Consider the following 22,607-nt stretch of genomic DNA (forward strand, 5'->3'; position numbering starts at 1 on the left):
AATTTCAGAAAATGGGATAAAAACCACAAATCAAAAGTAGTTATACTCCCTGTCCCTGGAGACTCTCTTACTAAAAAGGACCAGCATGGATTTAGCTTTACACTTTTATGCCCACTCTAGGACTAGGTATACATAATCAATGTGTTATTTTTTTTAAAAAAAAAAAAAGGCCCTGAGCGAGGCAGTGGTGACACACACCTTTAATCCCAGCACTGTGGAGGCAGACAGGTGGATCTTTGTGAGTTCGAAGCCAGCCTGGTCTACAAAGTGAGTTCCAGGACAGGCTCCAAAGCTCCACAGAGAAACCCTGTCTCGAAAACCTAAAACAATAATAAATGACCTTGAGCAGGGCAGTGGTGAGGCACGCCTTTAATTCCAGCACTTAGGAGTGAAGCAGAGGCAGGCAAATCTCTGTGAGTTAGAGTCCAGCCTGATCTACAGAGTAAGTTCCAGGACATCCAGGGCTACATAGAGAAACTATCTCAAAAAACAAAAAAGCAAAACAAAACCAAAAAAAAATAGGCCTTGTTTGGGACTTGCAAGAAAAATACATGGATACTATTTTCAAGGAGCTTGAAATATAAAACACATGATGTCTAAATTCTTTGTTTTGAGACAGGGTGTCTCTACAGCTGGCCTCTGCCTAAGTGCTGGAATCAAAGGTGTATGCCACCATGCCAAATCTTATCTAATATGTATTTGCCAATCAAATTCTCCCTAATAGTTTGGTTTTTCAAGTTGTATTTCTAGAGATAAGGCCTCTAATCTGCATAATTGAAGTGCATCTCAACATTTAAAAAGTCACAGATCGTTTTAATAAACAAATCTCACACACTATTAAGGCAATCTTACTGGTATTATTCAAGTAGAAGTGAAAGATTTTGTATTACAAAAAAAATGAAAAATTTCTCCTCAACTGGGTCTTAAGTTTACCTAAGAAAGTAATTTCAGAAAGAAGCCATAGTGATATTTTTATCCTAATAAAACCACATGCTTAGCCAATGGTGATAACCATTGTTATGTCATAGGTGCAAAAGGAAATCAGCAAGTTCAACTGCTAGACAACCTACCCAACACTGTATTTTAGCCACTAGAACAACTGCCTACTTTGAAAACTGATAATTGAAATGCAGACTAGTCTAGCAGCTCAGCATTTACAAATCATTAACTGCTCTCAGTTAACCACTATACTGTCCCACAAGAGATGAAATTTTATTTTCTATTTCAAAAATACTTTCTATTTCAATCTAGATTGAAATGGGGGAAGTAGGGGGCTCTGTTTTAGTAGTGAAAAAGCATCCTCATTTAATGTATAAAGACAAAACATGAATCCCCAGGGAAAGAGAGCAATAAAAACAATAGTAAAGGTAGAAAAAAATCAAAACATAAGCAGCAAATGGTTTACATAGTTGATGTGGGGCTGTTCTTTCTGAACAAAAACAAGAATACTCTTTAGTTTCAATTATTTCTGCCATATTAATACATTCTAAGAATAAAGATAAAATTCCATAAAATTCTCTATTAAAGATAATGACATTTCATAGCAGTTCAGAGGGGAAAAAAGAAAAACATGCCAGTCTGCTAAGTGTTATTCAAAGATGCAAATTTGTTTATTTTTCAAATGGCATAAACAAACCTCCTTTTCAGAGATTATATTTTTCACATGATCTGCTAGCTAAAGCTAAGCATTTTAACTGAAGGGTGTCTGTCAACAAAGTTTTGTGTGCTTTCTAGAAAGAAGGAAAGATGCAAGAGGTAAACATAGCCCCAGAGGTAACCATGTGATTAGAAACCAATTAAGTTAGGCAATTACTGAAGCTGCTCTCTCTCCTTTGGGCAAGAATGGATCACAAGTGAGACTCTTGATATAAAAATGAAGATGCTTATAAAAAAGGCCAAGGTTGTTTTAGAGAAAGTATTTTAAAATAGAATTATTTACATGTTAAAGTGTACACATGGATGCTTGATGAATATACATAGAGGATTTATGGTCTACCAATTTGGAAATGTCAAAATGTTTTTAGACATATATACTGTTTTCAGGGATAAATTTAGTTAGTATTCAACAGTGAAATGGGGAACAGAAATAAGCAAGAACATGGAAGACAATCACTCTGTGGCCTATTGGTCATCAAGAGCTATTATATGTACCTTTACTGCATTTTAAATAATAAAATGCATTTAATGTATATGTACCATGTAAAATTGTAAAAAACCCCAATGTCAATTCTAGCATGGATTACTTAAATTAACTTTAAAAAATATAAACCCAGTTTATATTATGAAAGGCTACAGCAAATTTGTAATATTTGTATCACATTATAATCCAACCTTAAAAGTACTTCAAAAGGGGAACTATTCTACTACCTACCTGGTTCACCCTTCACATACAAAATGTATTTTAAAAACAACTAAATACATAAGATATAACAAAGTCAGCTTCTTATATATAAAATATTTTATAAAACTACTTTGACTCCTAACCAACTCTGGGAATCTCATCTATAACAACATCTTTAACTAAATGAGGAGTCCTGTCTACTGCTTTCAAATGCACCAACCTTCTCAAAAACGCTGGATGGAGTCATCAAACAAAACCTGATGTTCTGAATGATGGTATCTGTATGTCTCCATCGTCGTCTATCATGTCGCAGCCAAGACTGCACAGCCTCGTACAGCTCTATTTCTGGAAACCTGCTCAGATGGTCATTATCCAGGTAAGACATGAGCTTCTCAAAGCTCAGATAGGACAGGAAGTCAGGCCTGGACATGAGTGGCACAAAGTTGTCTAGCAGAAAAGCGTCCAGCTTCTCCCTGACTCCCTCGATGTTAACACCGAAATCATCTAAGAGTCTCATAATTTCTGCACAATTTTCTAAGCAGATTTTGGCTAATAGGAAAGAACAGCAGAACTTCACCACTTCTATAAGCTGAACATACATTGCCGCCTGAAGGATTTCATGAACAGTATTCATACTCAGTTCTATAGTTCCATAATACATAAACTGAAGAACGTGGCTGAAACCGGTAGCTGTTAGACCTTTTAAATGAATTTTGTTCTGATCTCGTTCCCTCATGTCTGCAGTGAACATAATTCTGAAGTAATCACTTTGGGTGGCCAAGAGTGCTTTATGGGCCTGGAACTGATGGTCTTCAATAACCAGAGTGACATCGAGAAGCAATCCCTCCTCATACAGTGCTCTGAACCCAGCAGAGACACTGGTGTCATGGAGAGAAGAACAGAAACCTTCCACGTCCCCTGCCATGAATCACCTGGAAAAAAGTAATTAAAGAAAATGGTATTAATCATGACCATGCATTCAGAAGGTATTATTAAGAGCTGTAACAGTTTTTATACTATCTTAGGTCTACTGAAACAGTCTTGAAAGTGTACAAACCCTTAAGAGAGAAGGCAATCTTCTATGAAAGTTTCCAGGCTAATACTTTTGGGTTCCTACCTGGAGAAGAGATTCTACTAAAGATATATCAATCAAACAACAGTAACCTATTAACTTACAAACAACACACACCCATCTGATTTACTTTACATAATCCATCAAATATACACATGTTCTAAAATTAGGAATACAAAAGATTTCATATGCAAATACATAGTTAAGGAAAAGCCAAAAAAAAACAGAAAATAAATTATATCCAGAAAAAAAACCAAACTTGAAAATTCCTAGAAATTCACACAAAGAAAGTAATTAGATAAACATGCCAAGTTGTACAGATAAAATTCTTCTTCCTAGGATTTATAATAAACTATTATAAAGTATCCGGCACAGTAACATGCATTTGCAGTTATAGCTCCTAAAGAGGCTGGAAGAAAAACATCACTCGAATCCAGAGTTCCAGGCCAGCCTGGGCATGACAAAGGAGGGAGAAATGGAGAAGGGAGAGGAGTGGAAGAACAGAGGGAGGGTGATAAACAAAGCTTGCTGAGAATTCAAAGTCAGCCTAAGTACACAGCAAGTTCCAGACCAGCTCCTGTCTTGACCGACAAGGACAGACCTTCCTTGTCAACAAAAAATACACAAAAGCTTGACACTTGTGGGACATGTAGCACTCGGGAAGCAGAGGCATTAAGTTCTGGCCAGCTAGGGCTACATAACAAGATACTATGTAAAACAAAAAACAAGTCTGACAACAGATTAGTAAATAAATATGGTACAGTCTTATGGTAGATTACTGTAACAGGTAAGAGTGGTGGTAGAAATCTGCTTATTCTGACAAAGGATGTTTATTAGCTGCTACCATGATATTCTGAGTATACTTCAAAAATAAAATACATATGTATTTGTTCAGATGAGAAGAAATCTGGAAGAACATATACTAAAATGATGAGCCTAAGTAGTAAGTTAAGAGACATTTTTTCTTCTATACTTACCTTATTAACCTCATTTTAAAAACAGATGAATGCTTTTATATCTAATATATATATCTTATATATATATAAGGAAACAAATTTTCACATAGCTAAGAAATAAACCCAGGCATGGTGGTGAATGTCTTTATTCCCAGAACTAGGGAGGCAGACAGAGGCAGGTGGATCTCTGTGAGTTCAAGGCCAGCTACAGAGTGAGACCTGGTCTATAAAATGAGTTCCAGGATAGCTAGGGCTGCTACTCAGAGGAAGTCTCAAAAACGGGAGGTAGAAAGGTAGGAAGGGAGGGAGGGAGGAAGGGAAGGAAAGAAAAAAATTAAGTTAACACGGTACAATTAAAATCAGATATGAGGTTGAGGCTGGGCATGGAGGCATGTCTTTAATCCCAACACTCAAGGAAGTAGAGGTGGATCTTATTCAAGACCAGTCATACCTACACATCAACTTCCAAACTAGGCAGAGCTACACAATGAGACTTTGTCTCAAAACACAAGAAAAAAACAACCAAATTCGATCTATGGCAAGAGGCATAGCTTAGAGGTAGAGTGCATATTTAGTATGCAGGCCCTGGATTCAATTCCAAGCATTACAAAACTATAAATAAGAAAAATAAACTAGGTCCAAGAAAAAAGTAAATTTAGTAGATTCTGCTTATGAAATGAAGTAATTTTTTTCTTCCCAATGGCATCTACCTCATGTCATCTTCTATCTTGTTTTTTTCTTTGCATGCTCACATAGCTCCTAGTTCCCACTCTAAGGATTTCTCCATTCATGAATGCCCTCACAATTCCTTCCACTGTACCCTGTAGAACTTATACATAAACTTCCTTACATGCACATGTTGGTTCAAAGTTCCTTCTCCATCCTCATTTAAATATTTTTCCTCAAATTCCCACCTTCACCTATTTTATTAAAAATACTCTTTCAAGGTATACAGATATTTTTAATCCTTTCCTTAACTTCCTACCATCCTTTTCCTAAATAAAACTCAGGATTTTTTATAAGATAAAAATCCATCCTCTGTTACCTCTTATTACACACCTCTTGATCAATCACTTCCCACCTAACTGGCACCTCTCTGAGTTATATGTTCCCATTAAGCATTCATAAAAGACAATCCACACAAAAACTGAGTCATAATTCCTCCAAGTATTCCTTAACTTCTATATACCCTCCCTTATTCCACTGCAAATCCTTAAGATGTGCCCTTATCCAGAACTAGTACATAACTGAAATCCAAACTATCAACTTCCTAATTAACACCGCTCCTTTTAAAGAGAAATGGAGCCGGGCAGTGGTGGCACACGCCTTTAATCCCAGCACTCAGGAGGCAGAGGCAAGCGGATTTCTGTGAGTTCCAGACCAGCCTGGTCTACAAGAGCCAGTTCCAGGACAGCTAGGGCTGTTGCATAGAGAAACCCTGTCTCAAAAAAAGAAGAAGAAGAAGAAGAAGAAGAAGAAGAGGAGGAGGAGGAGGAGGAGGAGGAGGAGGAGGAGGAGGAGGAGGAAGGAAGGAAGGAAGGAAGGAAGGAAGGAAGGAAGGAAGGAAGGAAGGGAACGAACAAATAACCCAAGACAGACAAAGGCTTTTCACGTATAGGATCATAAGCCTCTATCACCACAGCAATTCTTCCTTTCTTCACTTGTCATATCATATCTTAACTTTGTTACTCTTTTGGCATCTTACACTTTCCCATACCAGATCAACAACTCCTGTCAAGGCTTCCATTTTTCTTGCCTCTTTGTCCCACTAAACAAAAAACATGCTGATCTGTCTTTTACTCTTAAGGTAGACCTTCAGTGTCTATGGACAGTTATTTCTTCTTTTTTTATTTTGTTTTTTTTTTCCAACACAGGGTTTCTCTGTGTAGCTTTGGAGCCTGTCCTGGAACTCGCTCTGTAGCTGGCTTCAAACTCACAAACTCCACCTGTCTGCCTCCCAAGTGCTGGGATTAAAGGCATGAGCCACCACTGCCATTCCCTACTAGTGAGTATTGATACACAATCACAATATGTTACCAAACTAAACATAACTGGTATGGACAAACCTCTGGAATATTATATCCATTGGAGGAGGGGTGATTTTGAGACAGGGTTTCAAGAGTCTCACTCTACAGTCCAGACTGGCCTTGAACTCATAGCATCTTTCTGTCTCAGACTCTCAAATCCTTCTCCACATAGTTAAGAAATGAAGCCAGGCATGGTATCGCACACCTTTTGTACCAGGATTTGGGAAGCAGAGGCAGATGGGTCTCTGAGTTTGAGGCCATTCAGGTCTACAAAGGAGTTCCAGGACAGCTAGGACTGTCACACAGAGAAACCCTGTCTCTGTATTCTGGAGAATTACAGATATACAACATATTCCCCACAATATAGCCACTTTGAAAACAGTCTAGAACGCCTCATGATTTGAAATTATGTTTGAGCTATCTGCTGAAACATTACCTACACATCAGGTTTGAAGAACATATTCAAAGATGTAGCAGCCAACATCTGAGGCTCTGAAACCCTGCCAAGTGACAATGCTGGGACCCAATCTCAATTCTTTTTTCATCTGCTTGGGTGTTTTGAACAAGATCCCTTCCAATGGAGCAATTGGCAACATATCTGACACCTGTCACCTGCCCTATCTTCTCCTTCTAGAGACAACACCTGCCAGTCTCACTGTTTTATTGCCATAGTTCCCCTTTTATTTACTGAAAGGAAAAGCACCAGTTTGCCAGGCACTACATTAGATATGGATGTATGTGACAATCAGGAAACCTCTCTGCATGCTGGATATGGTTAAGGAGGAAAAGGCAGTGCTCAAGACACACTAAGGCACCAATCCTCCACTTTCATGAGGAGATGATCATTAGATTTCCTACTGCTTCAATATGTTGTTTTAGCTTCTTGACTTTTTAACCTGTTTAATCAGTATTGAACCCAGGCTGAGCTCATGGAACAAAAAGAATGTGAATAAGAAAAAAGTCTGAGCAAGGTATGGTGTCATATACCTGTAATCTCAGCGGAAGCGAAAGGAGGAGGGTCAGTAGTTCAAAGTCATCCTTGGCTACAAACCAAGTTCAAAACTAGCCTGGGTGAGTTACATCACATCCTGAATCTTAAGAAAAAAGTCTGAGCCGGGCAGTGGTGGCACACGCCTTTAACCCCAGCATTCGGGAGGCAGAGCCAGGCAGATCTCTGTGAGTTCGAGGCCAGCCTGGTCTACAAGAGCTAGTTCCAGGACAGGCACCAAAAACTACAGAGAAACTCTTTCTCGAAAATCAAAAAAAAAAAAAAAGTCTGAAAGAATAATATATCAAAAATATTAAAAAATGGTTTTCTTGGCATGGTGGTGTGTCAGGCAGTTCCACTAACAGCTAATCTATTTTGCAATATAACTGCTCAAAAGGTATTACTGATTTTACAAAAACCTTTTAACAAAATCTTTAAAGTCTCTAATTGTCTGGTCTCTGTTTTCCTAAACCCTTCTGCAGCATGACTTAGGCCATTGGCTCATGGCTGTCAGTAGCACATTACTCTGAATCTCTTCCTATGCTACTCATTCTTCATTGTCATTCATGGGGTCATTTTTCTCAAAGTAACCCCTTGAGCACTGGTATCATCCGCAAATCAGCTCTTGCCCTATTTCTCTCATCTAAACATTGTATCTTGCTAAAAAAATCTCACCTAAACCTATGATTTTGAAGGTCTACTTTCACCAATATCTTGACAATCTTTCTGTATCTCAATCCTTACTTCACTCTGTCATATAATAAACCAATTGCATAGCAGACACTTCTGTACACTCTATTTGGGATGGTATCATTTTGGGACTTCAAAATCAATATATCTAAAACAGAATCCTAATCCAATCCTCCCCTACTCCGTTTCTTTTTCTTTTTTATCTTCCATCTTATCAAAAGACATATTGCAGGTGCCCCCTACTTCCCATGTCTTTTTTTCATGAGTCAAGGTCATACTTTATAGCCCAGACTGGCCTGAAACTCATTATGTACTCCAAGTTGGGCTTAAATTCACAGCAATTCTCTTGCTTCAACCTCCAGAAAGCTATGGTTATAGGCATGGACTACTATGCTCAACTCTTTAAAGCCTATTGATTCTACCACATTAAATATTCACTAATCAAAGGTAGCAAAAGTATGCACTAAATGAAATTAAGATCAAAATATTTATTTAGCATGCCATTAATTAAAAATTACACAAATTTAACCAGATTTTGGTTTTTAGGCAGGCTCTTACTATACAGACCTAGCTGGTCTGGAACTCATTATGCAAACCAGGCTAGTCTGGAACCTGCCTCTGCCTCCTGGTCAAACATGGCTACACAGTAAGACCTTGTCCAAAAATTAAAAACAGGCAAAAATAATCTTTAAAAAATATTTAGCTCAGGCAGCTAGGAGCGCCTAACGCTCCACTCTATAGTCCCAGGGGTCGTGGGTTCGAATCCCGCCTGGTGTTGACACTATCGATGACGATACTCAATCAATCAGTCGATCGATGGTCATTATCGATATCGAAAAAAAGTTTAAATTAAAAAAAAATATTTAGCTGGGCAGTAGTAGTGCACATCTTTAATCCCAGCTCTTGGGAGACAGAGGCAGGCAGATCTCTGTGAGTTCGAGATCAGCCTGGTCCACAAGAGGCTATAAAGCTACAGAGAAACCCTGTCTCAAAAAACAAAAACAAAACAAGCAAACAAACAAAAATTTTACAAAAACTTTTTGAGACAGGGTGTCTTTGTAGCCTCAGTTGACCAGGCTGGCATCAAAGTCAGAGATCCTCTTGCCTCTGCCTGCCAAGAGCTGGGATTAAAGGCATACACCATGCCTGACTAAAAATAGCTTTTTTAATGTGAAGTTTTGTTTGAAAAACATAGGACAACTGAAGGCTATCCTTTTTTTTAAATGAAATATTTATTTACTTATTATTTGTACAGTGTTCGGCCTGCATGCATTCCTGCAGGTCAGAAGAGGGCACCAGCTCTCATTACAGATAGTTGTGAGCCACCATGTGGTTACTTGCTGGGAATTGAACTCAGGACCTTTGGAAGACCAGGCAGTGAGAGCTCTTAACCACCAAGTCATCTCTCCAGCCCCAGAAGGCAATCTTTTAAGTGTGCAGGGGGGTATTCTAGACATTGCAATATCAGAACATTTAATTTGCATATTAAAGATTAAAGTAAGCAGGTAAAGTGCACACTTATAATTCTAGCGTTCAGAGGGCGGAGGCAAAAAGATTGAGTTTGAGCTTTGTCTAGTTATACAGAAGGTTCAAGGCAAGCCTAGGCTACTTATTAATATAATCCATCAATTTTGTCTTATCTGAATATTTTTGTTGTTGTTGTTTTGAGACAGGTTTTCTCTGTATTGTTCTGGTTGTCCTAGAACTCACTCTGTAGACCAGATTGGCCTCAAACTCAGAGACCTGCCTGTCTCTGCCTCCCAAGTACTGGGCTCGATGGTGTGTGCAATCCTGCTAAGCTTATCTGAATCGTTTAAAAAAGTTTATTAGCTCAGAAGTTTCAAGTAATAGAAGGCATATGTACAAAAATAAAATACTAGGAACAAAAGGAACCTCAAATAATACAGTGTCTGGACAATCACTGATTAGTAGAAGGCTACCACCACACTAATTTTGAAGTAAAACACAATAACAAATTAAGCTGGATGAAAATTCTGGTATTTCCTTACTTTCTCGGGGTCATGGCTACCAAATATCACTTTCATCAATATACACCAGTCACACTCAATGAGAATTTAACAACAGAAGCCTAAACATTACCATTCATATACTATGGCTAGACTGTTTCTGTTAATACGACATTGCCTAAATTATTATATATTTTACTTCCTATCAGCGAGATCATCTTTAAGGGCTAGAGTTCAGTGCTTGCCTACTATGCACAAAGTCCTAATATCAATCTTCAACAATGCTTAAAAATTAAGGAAGGAAAAAATGATCCAGTGTATGCAATAGTTACTACTATATAAAAAGGTTTCAAAAAATGTTCACCTTTATGAAAAAAAACATTATTTAAATAGAAAAAGAACTTTTTTCAAGGTTCATTTATTTTGTGTGTACGAGTGTTGTACCTGCACAAATGTATGTATGTGCATCATGAACATGGCTGGTTCAGAAGAAGGCACTATATGGGTGGAATTGGAGTTACAGATGTTTGTGGGCCACCATGTGGGTTTTAGGAATCAAACACTTTCTGCAAGAGCAACAAGTGCTCTTAACCACTGAACCACCTCTCCAGCCTCTAAAAGAAAATTTCTTTTGTTTGTTTGTTTGTTTGTTTGTTTTGGTTTTTTGAGACAGTGTTTCTCAGTAGCTATGGAGCCAGTCCTAGAACTTGCTCTGAGACCAGGCTGGCCTCAAGTTCACAGAGATCCACCTGCCTCTGCCTCCCAAGTGCTGGGATTAAAGGCATGCGCCACCACTGCCTGGCTCTAAATGAAAAAATTTTAAGTAAATATGTGGACTGCAATACAACTCAGTATGTGCAAGGCCCCAGATTCAATCCCTTTCCTGGGTTCAATCCCTATGCACCAAAAATAAAAGAGGCATTACACTTTCTTTGGGGGACATTTTTTGTTTTGTGGACAAGCTTTGCACTTCAGGCCTATCTCAAGTTTATTATCCCCTTGGAAGAAATATTAAAAAGTAATCCAGACCCACATGTGGATTTTGCCTATAATCCCAGCTACTTGAAAAGTTGAGGCAGAAGGACTCTGACAAGTTGCAGACCATTCTGGCCTACAGTGTGAGACTTTGTCTCAAAAAAGGGAATCAAGGAGACTGTAGAGATGGCTCAGTAGTTAAGAGTACTGTATGCTCTTCCAGAGGACCAGAGTTCAATTCCCAGCAACCATATGATGGCTCACAACCACCTGTAATGAAATCTGGTGCCCTCTTCTTACCTGCAAATGTGCAGGCAGAACACTGTGTACACAATAAATAAATAATTCTTTAAAGAAAGTAATCAAAACAGCTAACTATGGCAGAAATATCATATGGCAAAGAAGCAATAGGAAACTTCCTGGTTAAAACAAACAAACAAACAAACAAACAAAACCTGAAGACATAAGCAGGTTACCTGTCTTGAGTACTGGGCACCTTCCTGTTTGCCAAGCCTGTCTAGAATTCCCAGCATGTAAACTTCACTTTGATTCTAGCCCCAATCCCACATGGTCAGACCCACCTGGGAAATATGAACCAAGATGAATACCACTTTGTCAAGAAATCTGGAAAGGCAAGGGACAGGAGAAAGGGGAAAAGGAGTGTACATTAACTATGTATGACTAGAATTAAAACATGTTAAAAAGCAGCCGTAGGCATCCACTTGTGACCTAATTATCACTGAAAAGCAGTCAACTAAGAAAGAAGGCTTAAACAAGACTACAAAGAGTGCTTCACAGTCCCCAGATCTGAAAGGAATCTTTATGTTCTTGAAATAAAATTTTACTTTTTATTACCTGGTTTGATTTCTACTTAAAGCCAAGGGTCCTAAGTAAAGACTTAGCACAGAAATACCTGTTAGTTACTTAAGATTTATCATTTTGTCTCTGTAAAATCTGAACTTTTGAGGCATAATACTCCCATTTGTTTTTCTACTTTTTATATGATTGTATAGCTATGCAATGCTCTTACATACACATTAAAACTAAAGCTAAGCCAGGCAGTGATGGTGCATGCCTTTAACCCCAGTACTCGGGAGGCAGAGGCAAGTGGATTTCTGTGAGTTTGAGGCCAGCCTGGTCTTTGTAGAGAATTCCAAGAGAGTCAGAGATGTTACAGAGAGACTATGTCTCGAAAAACCAAAACCAAAACCCCAAACCCAACAAACTAAAGCTGGGCAGGGGTGGCTCACATGTTTAATTTCAGCACTTAGCAACAGAAGTCACCTCTGAGTTCGAGGCCAGCCTGGTCTACAAAGCAAGTTCTTGGACAACCAAGGCTACAGAGAAACCAGATCTTGAAAAACAAAATAAATAAATGAATAAATAAACTATAGCTACTTTTAAAGTTCCACCAAAACTTTTATCAAGTCTATCTGATCTAAATTAACTTCTAAAGTAATTTCTGACAGCTGGGGCATATGCATTAATTTTTTTCCACCTAGGAAAACTCAATGAACTTTTCAAATAAGACTAACAGCATTAGACCAGGATTAGTAACTTATACTTTTATGGAAAGTATGTATGGAAGCAGAAAATACTCCATGATGAACTGATAACACCATACAGTCTCTCAATGAAAGCATGAGTCAAAGTCTAGATCGAGAGTCACACTCAAGAGATCAAACTGTGATTCTTCTTTTACTAGCTCTGTGACTTAGGGCAAACTATTTAGCTTCTCCGTTGCCTAATGTCCTCATCTGTAAAATGAGGATACTAATAGTAACCGAATCTACAATACTGGATACTCTGAGAATTAAATGTTTTAATGCACATAAAACACTTACCATAGTGCACGGACCTAAAGTACACTATTAGCACTGCACCTTTTTCTCTTGGTGCCTACTCAAGTCCAATAGTAAACTTGACACCTTTATTTAGGAGTTGAATAATAAATCTAATCCTGCTAACCTCATAGAAACCTTCTCTTCTCCTTACCAACAGCATTTTGAACTAAATTCCACCTTCTCAGAACCCAGACCAACTGTAACTTACGTGACAGATGAAGACACTAAGATTTATGAATGAACAGACTTTACTTGAGGTCACACATCTAGTTAAGTGTTAAAAAGATAGGGTATATAACAATGATAGAAGAGCAGACATAAAAAAAAATAATGTAAGAAAATCTTTTTATATTGAGTTTGCTATTTACCTTAGATATACTTATTATATTGAATAAAACATATTAAAAATAATTTTCCCTGTTTCTCTTGTGATAAAAAAACTATGGCTAACAAATTTTTAAAATGCATTAGTATCTAGCATATTCTACTAAACAGCAAGGTTTTATAGTATCAACATTTAAGGCATCAAATAACCAAACTTACAAATGAACATATGAAATAAAACCAACTTGTTCACAATCATACCCTGGACACTACAAAGAAAGAAAAAAAAGCACAGAATGACAAGGTTTAAACAAAAACCAAAAAAAAAAAAAAAAAAAGAAAACTATAACACAAAAACACACATTTAAGTAAGTCAAATAACTAAGAAAAGCAAAAGTAAGGCTTTAAAAAAGGAAATATACAAAACCTTATATAAAATTCTCTAATTATAAGCCGGGCGGTGGTGGCGCATGCCTTTAATCCCAGCACTCGAGAGGCAGAGGCAGGTGGATCTTTGTGAGTTCGAGGCCAGCCTGGTCTACAAGAGCTAGTTCTAGGACAGGCTCCAAAGCTACAGAGAAACCTTGTCTCAAAAAACCAAAAAAAAAATCTCTAATTATATCAATTTTAGAAAGAAAAGTAATAATTCTAAGATGTACAGCACAAAACTCAAATATTTAATTCTATAATCAATGAGGACTGGGAAAATATCCAGTAAGAGACTTTTGAGAAAAAATATTACTAACACATAAAATGTCAAATGTTCAGAAACTCTATATCCTGACCTCTCATAATGGATCTTCAGATCAGGGCAAATTATGGCTTATAAACCCAATGTGTACATATTCTATACTTGGCCTTCAGAATTTAAAATATTTTTCCAAAAGAGGAATGAACCTAAATTAGACTAAATTACAAGGCATGCTTATACTACTAGGAGGGAAATACTGTATAGTGTATCTTGCTGTATCAACTTGGCACTGCAGAGGCTACAAGAGGTTAAAGATGTAGTTCATACTTCGGTGACTGAGGGCCCTGGATTCAGGGTTCAATTCCCAGTTCATACACATTCATATGCACACACATACACACCAGCGGGGGGGGGGGGAGATGGGAAAGAGACAGACACAGACTGAGATTCATGTCTTTGAGAATATGAAATGGTCTAGAGAAAACTGGGGTCACAGTCACCTGAAAGAACTTGTCAAGGTCAAAATTATTCTCAAAATATTTCAAAAGCTTTGGGGCTAACAAAAAAATAGTTCTAAGGATTAGGATATGTAGTTCAGAGGTAACACACTTAACCTAGCAGCACACATGAATTTCTTAAATTCAATGCCCAGAGCCCCCCTCTCAAGAAGTTATCTCTTTCACCTTTCCTCTATGATTATCAGAGGTTTTGTTTAAGAAGAATACACAGAAAGTAAATACCTGTCATGCTTTTTATAAAACCAAATGTTATAGAAAGATTTGGAAAAATATGGTCACCAATAATCCAATTATCAAGGATCTTTGTTTTGTGTTTTTTGAGACAGGGATTCAACCTAGTCCAGGCTGACTTTGAACTCAGCAATTCTTTTTCAATCTCCCAAGTGCTGGGATTATTGACATGAGCCACTACACCTGACTTCAAGAACTTAATTTTCTAGAGGATACACATTTTTCATTAAAAAAACCATAATTTATATAACTTTAAGAGGGCTACTTTTCAAAAGAATTACAAATATTTTTAAATTTCATGGTATCAGTTTCTACATAAATCAATACACATAAACCAAAGTTGTTTAGAATCCAAATAAATTTTAAGAGTTATAAAGAGGTTCCGGGACATCTCAAGTATCAGTTAAGGGACGATAGAGGTAAGTGACCACAAAACAAACACACACACACACACACACACACACACCTGCCTTCGAAGACTATTAAAGCTATTTATATCACAAAAATTTCTAATAGTTCAAACTCTCTAGTGACCAGTAAAGAAAGAAGTCTGGTGGGGGTAAGATTGCAAGGAAATTAAGGGCATGGAAATTAAATGCTTCCCTTTTAGTTAGAAGGCTACCATTCTGATCTGAAGGCAAAATTCTAGACAACTAAATAGAAGATGTTCCAAAATCAACTAACCTCCATGTTTATGACATAAGTAGTTAGTTATTTATTATTTTCATATTCCTCCCAAAGCTGCCTGAAAACTAAAAATCTGTAAGCTGTTCAGTATAAAAGTTAGACTCTCAAAAGGTTAATGTTTACCCTCAATGAAAAATGTAAATGATTCCATACTGCCTTCACTATCAAATTGTTCTAACAAAAATGATACCTACTTCCATATTGAAAGGAAAATGAAAAGCTTAGCATTTTTTTAAAAAAGATTTCCAAATCATAAAATCTCACACAATTTCTATAACCTAGCCAATAATTTTTAATTCAACAATCTCAAATCAGTCACTTCTCAGTACACTGATTCTAAAGAAAATTTAGAAATCGGGAATATTTTTTTGAGCTCTAACAGGCATTCCTTTTATCCTCAACTATATACAACCACTCAAGCTGGGAAAGAACACAAGCTGAATGTGGGAGAAAGGATTGCATATTTAACACTGAAACTCTCGTCATCAAAATATTCTTTTAACTCAGTACTAAATTGCAAATTTAGAAAGATCTGGTCCTTCAGCCTCAAAACTGGCACCTAATACCCAAATTACTTCAGTTTACAGGTATGTTTAGTATCGAGTCACCCTATATTGTAAGAAAACTAAGAAAAAACCCTCAACCATTTCAATGCTATTTTTCATCTTTAATGCTCCTTTACTTATTCCTTACTGCAAGAAGTAGTCCAAGAGTGATGTCATGGAAAACAGTTTCCCTGGTCTTTAGAGATTGGATCCAGTGAGAATTCTAGGAAAAGTCTCTATTGGGAAATAAAATCCCAACTCTTCTAAGCTACATTTTAACATGAGATCACAAATCATGCACTGTTAGCATTTTTATTCTCCCCAAGAATTATGTAACTAACACAATCTTTTGGAAGCTCCTGAGGTTATGATACAGATTTCCTGTAAGTCCATGATGCAGTATTAACTAAATTCAAAGATAATAATCAAGGACAAAAGATACTTTTTCTATCTGACCTTATTTGCTTCAATGATTCAGCTAGATGCCCCCCCCCCCCGGCTTGCAGATAGAGCCCAGGGCTTCACACATGAGATGTAAGTGCTTTATCACTGAGATATACCCCCAGCCTGACGAACTTTAGGTATCTCATATTAAAGAGAGGAAGCAGCTTACTCAGGTGGTGCAGCCTGATGACCTGAGTACCATCTCAGGGACATGCTAATAGAGAACCTACTCCTACAAGTAGTTCTCTAACCTCCACATTCATGCTGTGTAGCCTGTGCACATGTATGCACATACAATAAATAAATAAGCAAATAAATAAATGTGTTTTTTAAACATCCTATGGCCAGTGATATGACTCAGTGAGTAAAGGAGTCTGCTACCAAGAGTGATGGTCCCTGGCTACACATGGTAGAAGGAGAGAACCAACTCCTACAAGTTGTATTCTGACCTTCACATTCCGGCCGTGGTTCATATGCATGTGCATTTGAATATACAAAAAAAGAAAAAAATATGAAAGTCTGAGGCTATAACTTAAAGGTATGGTGTTTGCCTAACACATAAACCCTAGGTTCAACCTCTACCTCCAAGTATTAAAAAGAAGAAAAAAGCTGGGCAGTGGTGGCGCACACTTTTAATCCCAGCACTCCGGAAGGCAGAGGCAGGTGAATCTCTGTGAGTTCGAGGCCAGTCTGGTTTATAAGAGCTAGTTCCAGGACAGGCTCCAAAGCTACAGAGAAACCCTGTTTTGGAAAAAAAAAAAAGAAAAAAGAAAGAAAAAAATTAGAATATATTTTACTTGAAAAAAGTGAAAACTCTTTATTATTCCAAAATTAAAAATTCTGGGCTAAGCATGTCATTCAGTCAAAGAGCACTTGCCTGGTACATGTGAGACTCTGGGCAGTTCAATCCCCAGCACCCTCTTCGAAAATAATTATAATTCTGGTCTACTGAGATGGCTCAACTTGTAAAGGCACCTGCCCCCAAGACTGACTATCTAAATTCAATCAATTCTTGGGAACTAAATGGTAGAAGATGAGAACCAACTCCTGCATCGTCCTCTGACCTTCATATGTACACTCCTACATACACAAAGACACTGACAAAAAAAATAATTTTTAAAAATTCTAACTTGAAAGGGTATCTACTGCCACATGTGTTGGTACACACCTTTAATCCCAGTACTTGCAGGCAGAGGCAAGCAGATCTCTGTAAGTTTGACGCTGGCCTAGTCTACATAGTGAATTCCAGGACAACTAGGGCTATGTAGAGACCCTATCTCAGAAAAACAAAGCAAAACAAAAACAAAAGGCCATTTTTTTATTGGGAGAAGGTTATTTATTTGGCGACAGGGCTTCACTTTGTAGCCCTGGAGAGCTTTGAACTTAAAAATCTACCTGCCTTTGCCTTCTTCATGCTTGAATTAAAGGTCCGGGGAACCATTCCTGGCCCCCTTGTCATCTAAATTTTTTTTTTCATTTTGTGGTATGGGTGTTTTGCCTGCATATATGCCTATGTACCATGAGAGTGCCTAGTGGTCATGGAAGCCAGAAGAGTCTAGGATTACCTGGAACTGGAATTACATTTAGTTGTGAGCCAACATGTAGATGCTGGGAATTGAACCCTGATCCTCTAGAAGAGCAATTAGTGCTCTTAATCACTGAGCCATCTTTTCCAGCCCCATGGTCATCTACTTTTGAGCCAATAGCAATACAAGGTATACCTATGGGAAATGACCTATGGGAGCCTTTCTATTGGTTCCTAAAATGGCAACAATAAGCTCCTTCTACTCTTCCTTTTGTTGCTGCTGTTCCTAGCCTCACCCCACTTGTTCCTTTTTGTCTAGGATCACTCTATCCAGGTATCTATGACTGCCTTTAGATCAGTCTCAATGAGACCTTGTTCCAAATCCCTCTTAAAATAACAGAACCCAGCGGGCTTGGTGGTACCTTTTTTTCAGTACTCAGGAGGCAGAAGCAGGAGGATCTCTGTGGGTTCAAAGCCAGCCTGGTCTAGAGAGTGAGTTCCAAGACAGCCAAGATTACATTACAGAGACCCTATCCTAAAAAAAGCAAACAAACAAAACATAAAAATTAGAAAACACCTCTATTCCATCAACCAAAGAATCTATATCTTCATCTTTGCTTTATTTTTTTGCTAATGCATATTTAATGCTGAAGTAAAAATTTTTAAGATAGGGTCTCATATTCCAGGCTGCCTCTATAGAAGAAGATTCTCAACTGATCCTCTTGCCTCCACCTTCTAGTACTAAAACTACAGAAATGGGCCACCATACTTTTAATTTTCTCTTCAAAAAATTTTGTTTTGTGCCACGTATAGTTAGTTACACATGCCTATAATGTCAGTACATGGGAGGCTGAGGCAGGAGGAATACCCTAACTTTAAAGCAAACCTGGGCTACAGTGAAAAACTGTCTGGAAAAAAAATCCAAAACAAAAAATTGTTAAAACTATTACTACTTACTTGAATCCCCAGCACTTAGAATGGTGTGTATCACATAGTAAATGCTTAGTAAATATTTGATCTATGAAGAAATTTACTTCACAAATCTCCATGTTCTATAACCACTCTCAATTTAAAGATGAAAAAATCCAAAATATGAGGTCAAGCTACTGGCCTAAGGCTATGATATTACGTAGCTAGTGTCCTCCCACGTTCTCCGAATTCTATACCTTTCTAATTAACTACCATTACTGCAAGCCCTCATCAATGGCCAGCTTTTGCTGTTCTTCAGTTTTTAAAAAAGCCCAAAGGAGCTATGGTATTCTACTTCTGAAGAAATGACTGGTAATAAATTAATCTACAACACGCCCCCAACCCAGCCTAAGAGTCATTGTCCTAACTTAACATTCAGTCATGAAACATTTGCAATTTGAAAGCTCAAACCTGAGGGTGGGCCACCAACATCATAGGGAAAGGGTCAAAATCAAGGGGAAAATTCAAGTTAAAGGTACTAAAATATAACACTTTTTCCTTTCTCCCATCTCTCGACTTGTCATGATGTATTTTTATTTGTTGATATAAGTTGTCCTAAGTAAAGAAAAATTCAGATTTGAAATTATTAGCACAAATTTTACTATTCATTTATATTGCACAATGTCAATTTATACACATTAAACCAAGTATGGGACTCCCCCCCTGTTAAAAACATATGAATTCAGTCAAGCCAGTCTTGGTTCCACAATTTCACCCCCAAATAACCCACAACAAGGCAGAGAGGTCAAACTATGAATCAAAATTATCTTTAGGACAAGGGATAAATCCAAAATATAAAATAAGCCACTTTAAAGTTGGCTGTTCCTTTTCCAAATTAATCTTGCCCACCTTACATTATTCTGTCTTTTTACAAAACACAAAAGCATACTGTGAAAGACAACTGGTATTAGACTATGGAATTAAAAAACACTTATTAACAACTAAAAATAATATACTCAAAATTGATCCTTTCAGTTTTTATTGACTATTTTAAGCCAAAACATCCTACAATTTTGAAACTCAAGCAAAATATTTTCAAACCACAAATATTACTATCTTATTTTTCTGCCAAATTAACCAGTAGTAAAGAGCATTAATTAACATCCTTCACCACTGACAAACTGCGACTCAAGGCACCTACTGAGTGTTGTGATTGAAAATAGAATTTAATTACACAAATATTACATTAAAAACTAAAATGTTGAAATTCATTACACATTTCTAGACCTATTAAGCATTAGAGAAATATGCATGCATTTGTAAGTGCTTCAAAAACAATTTTCAAATGGGTAGAAGCAGTCAGTCATCCTGGTCCCTAGATATGAGAAGCAAACATTGCAATTAGAGCATACACACTTTTAAAATGACAACGGCAAATCAGGTAGCAAAGAGAAACTCTGAAAAACATAAGAAATATTCTGAGTCAGAAAAGGGCCTGAGAGGCCTAGAAAGATGACAAGCTCTATAGTGACATGAGATCTGAATTAAAGAATACCGTTATTTTAAAGAAGCAGCTAGCATTTTGTAGGAGGCAAGTCAGCCAACATGCCTATTAAACAGCCATCGATCACTGCACTGTTTTGCTATTCCGTACTTATTTACTTATAATATAGAAATTAAGAGGCAGCAACAGTTAGCCACATTAACCACTCCAGCAAAGGGTACTTAAAAAAAAATGACCTTACATTTGCGACGACACTTTACAGCTATAGATTATTTTTACATATATGACCTCATATAGTCCTCACTACCTTCTGATGTGGCTCTGACCGACTACATTTCAGATAAGAAACTGAGGTTCTGCCCGGGATTTTCTCAGCCACCCAGGCGGCCCCAGACGTTCCGATTCCACGCTTTATTGCCTCACAATCCGCACAGTTCTATTTCAGGCACAACTCAGATTTTTAAAGGGAAGGAACCGGTTAGGGGGAAAATAATCATGGTACCTGCAGCTCTGTGCTGCAAAAAATGGCTGAATTATGCTTCTTCCTTTTTTTCCCTCTCTCTGTCTGTCTCTCCCTCTCTCTTTCTCTCTGTTCCCCTGGAAAAAGAAAATTTACATTTCAAACAATTTAAGTAAACTCAAAGACAAATCGGGTTCCAGCGTCTTAGGAAATGTTTGAGCGCGGCCGGTGCAGCGAGGGCCACGGAGCCCGTGCCTTCCTCGGGGCCGCGGGCAAAGCCCGGGCTCCGCAGGCCAGCGGCGACTACGCACCTCGGGGGTCCTGTCCAGCCTCTAGTGGACGGCAGTCTGCATCAGGAAAAAGCGGGCCGGTGGGCCGAACGATGGGAGGGTCGGGCGCCGGGACGAACCTCGGGAGGCTCCCTAGACCTCTACAAGGGGCCGCTCCCTGGCCGGGCCGGGGCGCTCCGGCGCGGGGCGAGCGTGCAAACCCGAGGTCCCCTCAGAAGCAGTCCTGGGAAAGAAGACAGCGCTTGAGTAGCGAGTCCAGACAGTCGGGCTAGGTGGGAGGCGCACGGCTGGCGTCGGGGCCGGGGCCCAGACTTGCCGCTACCGGGGAGGGGAAGCGGGGGAGGCTCGCGGCACCCCCCCAACAGGGTTCGGCGAGAGCACCCCGTGTAGGGCCACGAACCGGGAGAGAGCTGAGGGGGCCGAAGGCAACTGCAGAAACGCCAGCAGCTGGAGCGAAGTCGACGACGGCGTCTCCGGGTTTCTGCCCCGAAGCGCGCGGAGCCTCAGGATCACCCACGCCGGGGGTGGAGGAAAGCGGGAAAGGGGCGGGAAAGGGGCGGGGCGTGCGGGGCCACGAGCCAGGGGCCGCTCCGGGCCTCGCGCCCCCTGCGGGCCGCGGGAGCCGCCCGGGGCCCGCCCAGGGAGGCGGGGCTGCTGGTAGGGGGCCCGGACCACGGGGTAGAGGACACGGAAGCCGGCCTCTCGGAGGGAGCGGGCGGGAACGGGAAGCGGCGGCTTAGAGAGGAGGCCAGAGAGGTCTCCTGAAACCCCGAGGGTGCCCCGTAGGGGCCAGCGCGCCGCCTGCCGGGTGTTTACCTTCTCCCTGGTCGAACGCTAATGTCGCCATAGTCCAGCCGAACGCGCGTCACTTCCGGCGCCACGGAGCGGGAGCGGGGTGTGGGAGCACGGTAGAGGGAGGATTGTCCCGCGCCCGCTGCCCGCTGCGCGCCTTGTCCCTGAGGCGGGCCTGTCACAGTAGCGGGGACTGGGGAGGGGCTCCGAGGGAAAGAGCGGGGCGCTGCAGGCCGGAGCCGCTGAGACTTCCCTTCCAAGCACCGCCGTCGGGGCTATAGAGGATCGGCGGGGCACCTCCCCCGGCGACAGTATCACCTCGCCTGCCCGGGAGGTGGGCCCTGAGGCGCTGCGGCGAACGCAGGGTGTGCAAGTTGAGTGCTAGGAAACCCGGAAATTTCCATTTTTCGCATCTTGCACACCATGGGATGAGGGGAAGTTTTGCCAACAGTACCTGTTATAAAAGTGACTAGAGCAACACTAAATGACGTCATTTCTATAAGGCAGTTTGCAGTGGGTCGTTGCGTCACAGTTCCACTCGGCTTATTGCATAGTAATTACACATTTCACAGATATATTTATTTCCCAGAGATGAAAAAACTCATAGAAAATGGCATGACTTCACCACAGGGAGAAAAGTGCGGACTGAAAAAGCGGATTTGTTTTGCATCAAAATAGGCAAGAACGAAGTGTGTGCGCGCATGCATGTGAGTGTGTGTGTTTACAAGTCTGCTATAGAATTTAAGGTCATGACCGTTAAATATCACATTTTTTTGATTTGAGAATATGGAACTACAGCATACGACTCTGGTAAATTTATTATGGGT

The 22,607-nt window shown here is 39.4% G+C and overlaps 1 protein-coding gene across 2 annotated transcripts in view; it reads right to left on the reverse strand.

Annotated features, from left to right (window-relative positions):
- Klhl15 (kelch like family member 15) overlaps positions 1-21,925 on the reverse strand; it is a 44,510-nt gene extending 22,585 nt beyond the window's left edge. Inside the window, exons 1-3 of one of the 2 annotated variants that reach the window (XM_085684728.2) lie at positions 21,805-21,925; positions 21,010-21,211; positions 2,562-3,273 (exon numbers count right to left, since the gene is read on the reverse strand). In XM_085684728.2, the coding sequence (XP_085540854.1) occupies positions 2,562-3,266 (705 nt within the window). In that variant the 5' untranslated portion in view covers positions 3,267-3,273; positions 21,010-21,211; positions 21,805-21,925. Of the gene's footprint in view, positions 1-2,561; positions 3,274-21,009; positions 21,212-21,388; positions 21,531-21,804 lie in introns of those variants that run through there. The other variant, XM_048449803.3, reaches the window with a different exon arrangement.
- Between the last annotated feature and the right edge of the window lie 682 nt (positions 21,926-22,607).

The sequence above is a fragment of the Myodes glareolus genome, chromosome X (assembly GCF_982192425.1).
Source record: "Myodes glareolus chromosome X, mMyoGla1.1, whole genome shotgun sequence".
NCBI lineage: Eukaryota > Metazoa > Chordata > Mammalia > Rodentia > Cricetidae > Myodes > Myodes glareolus.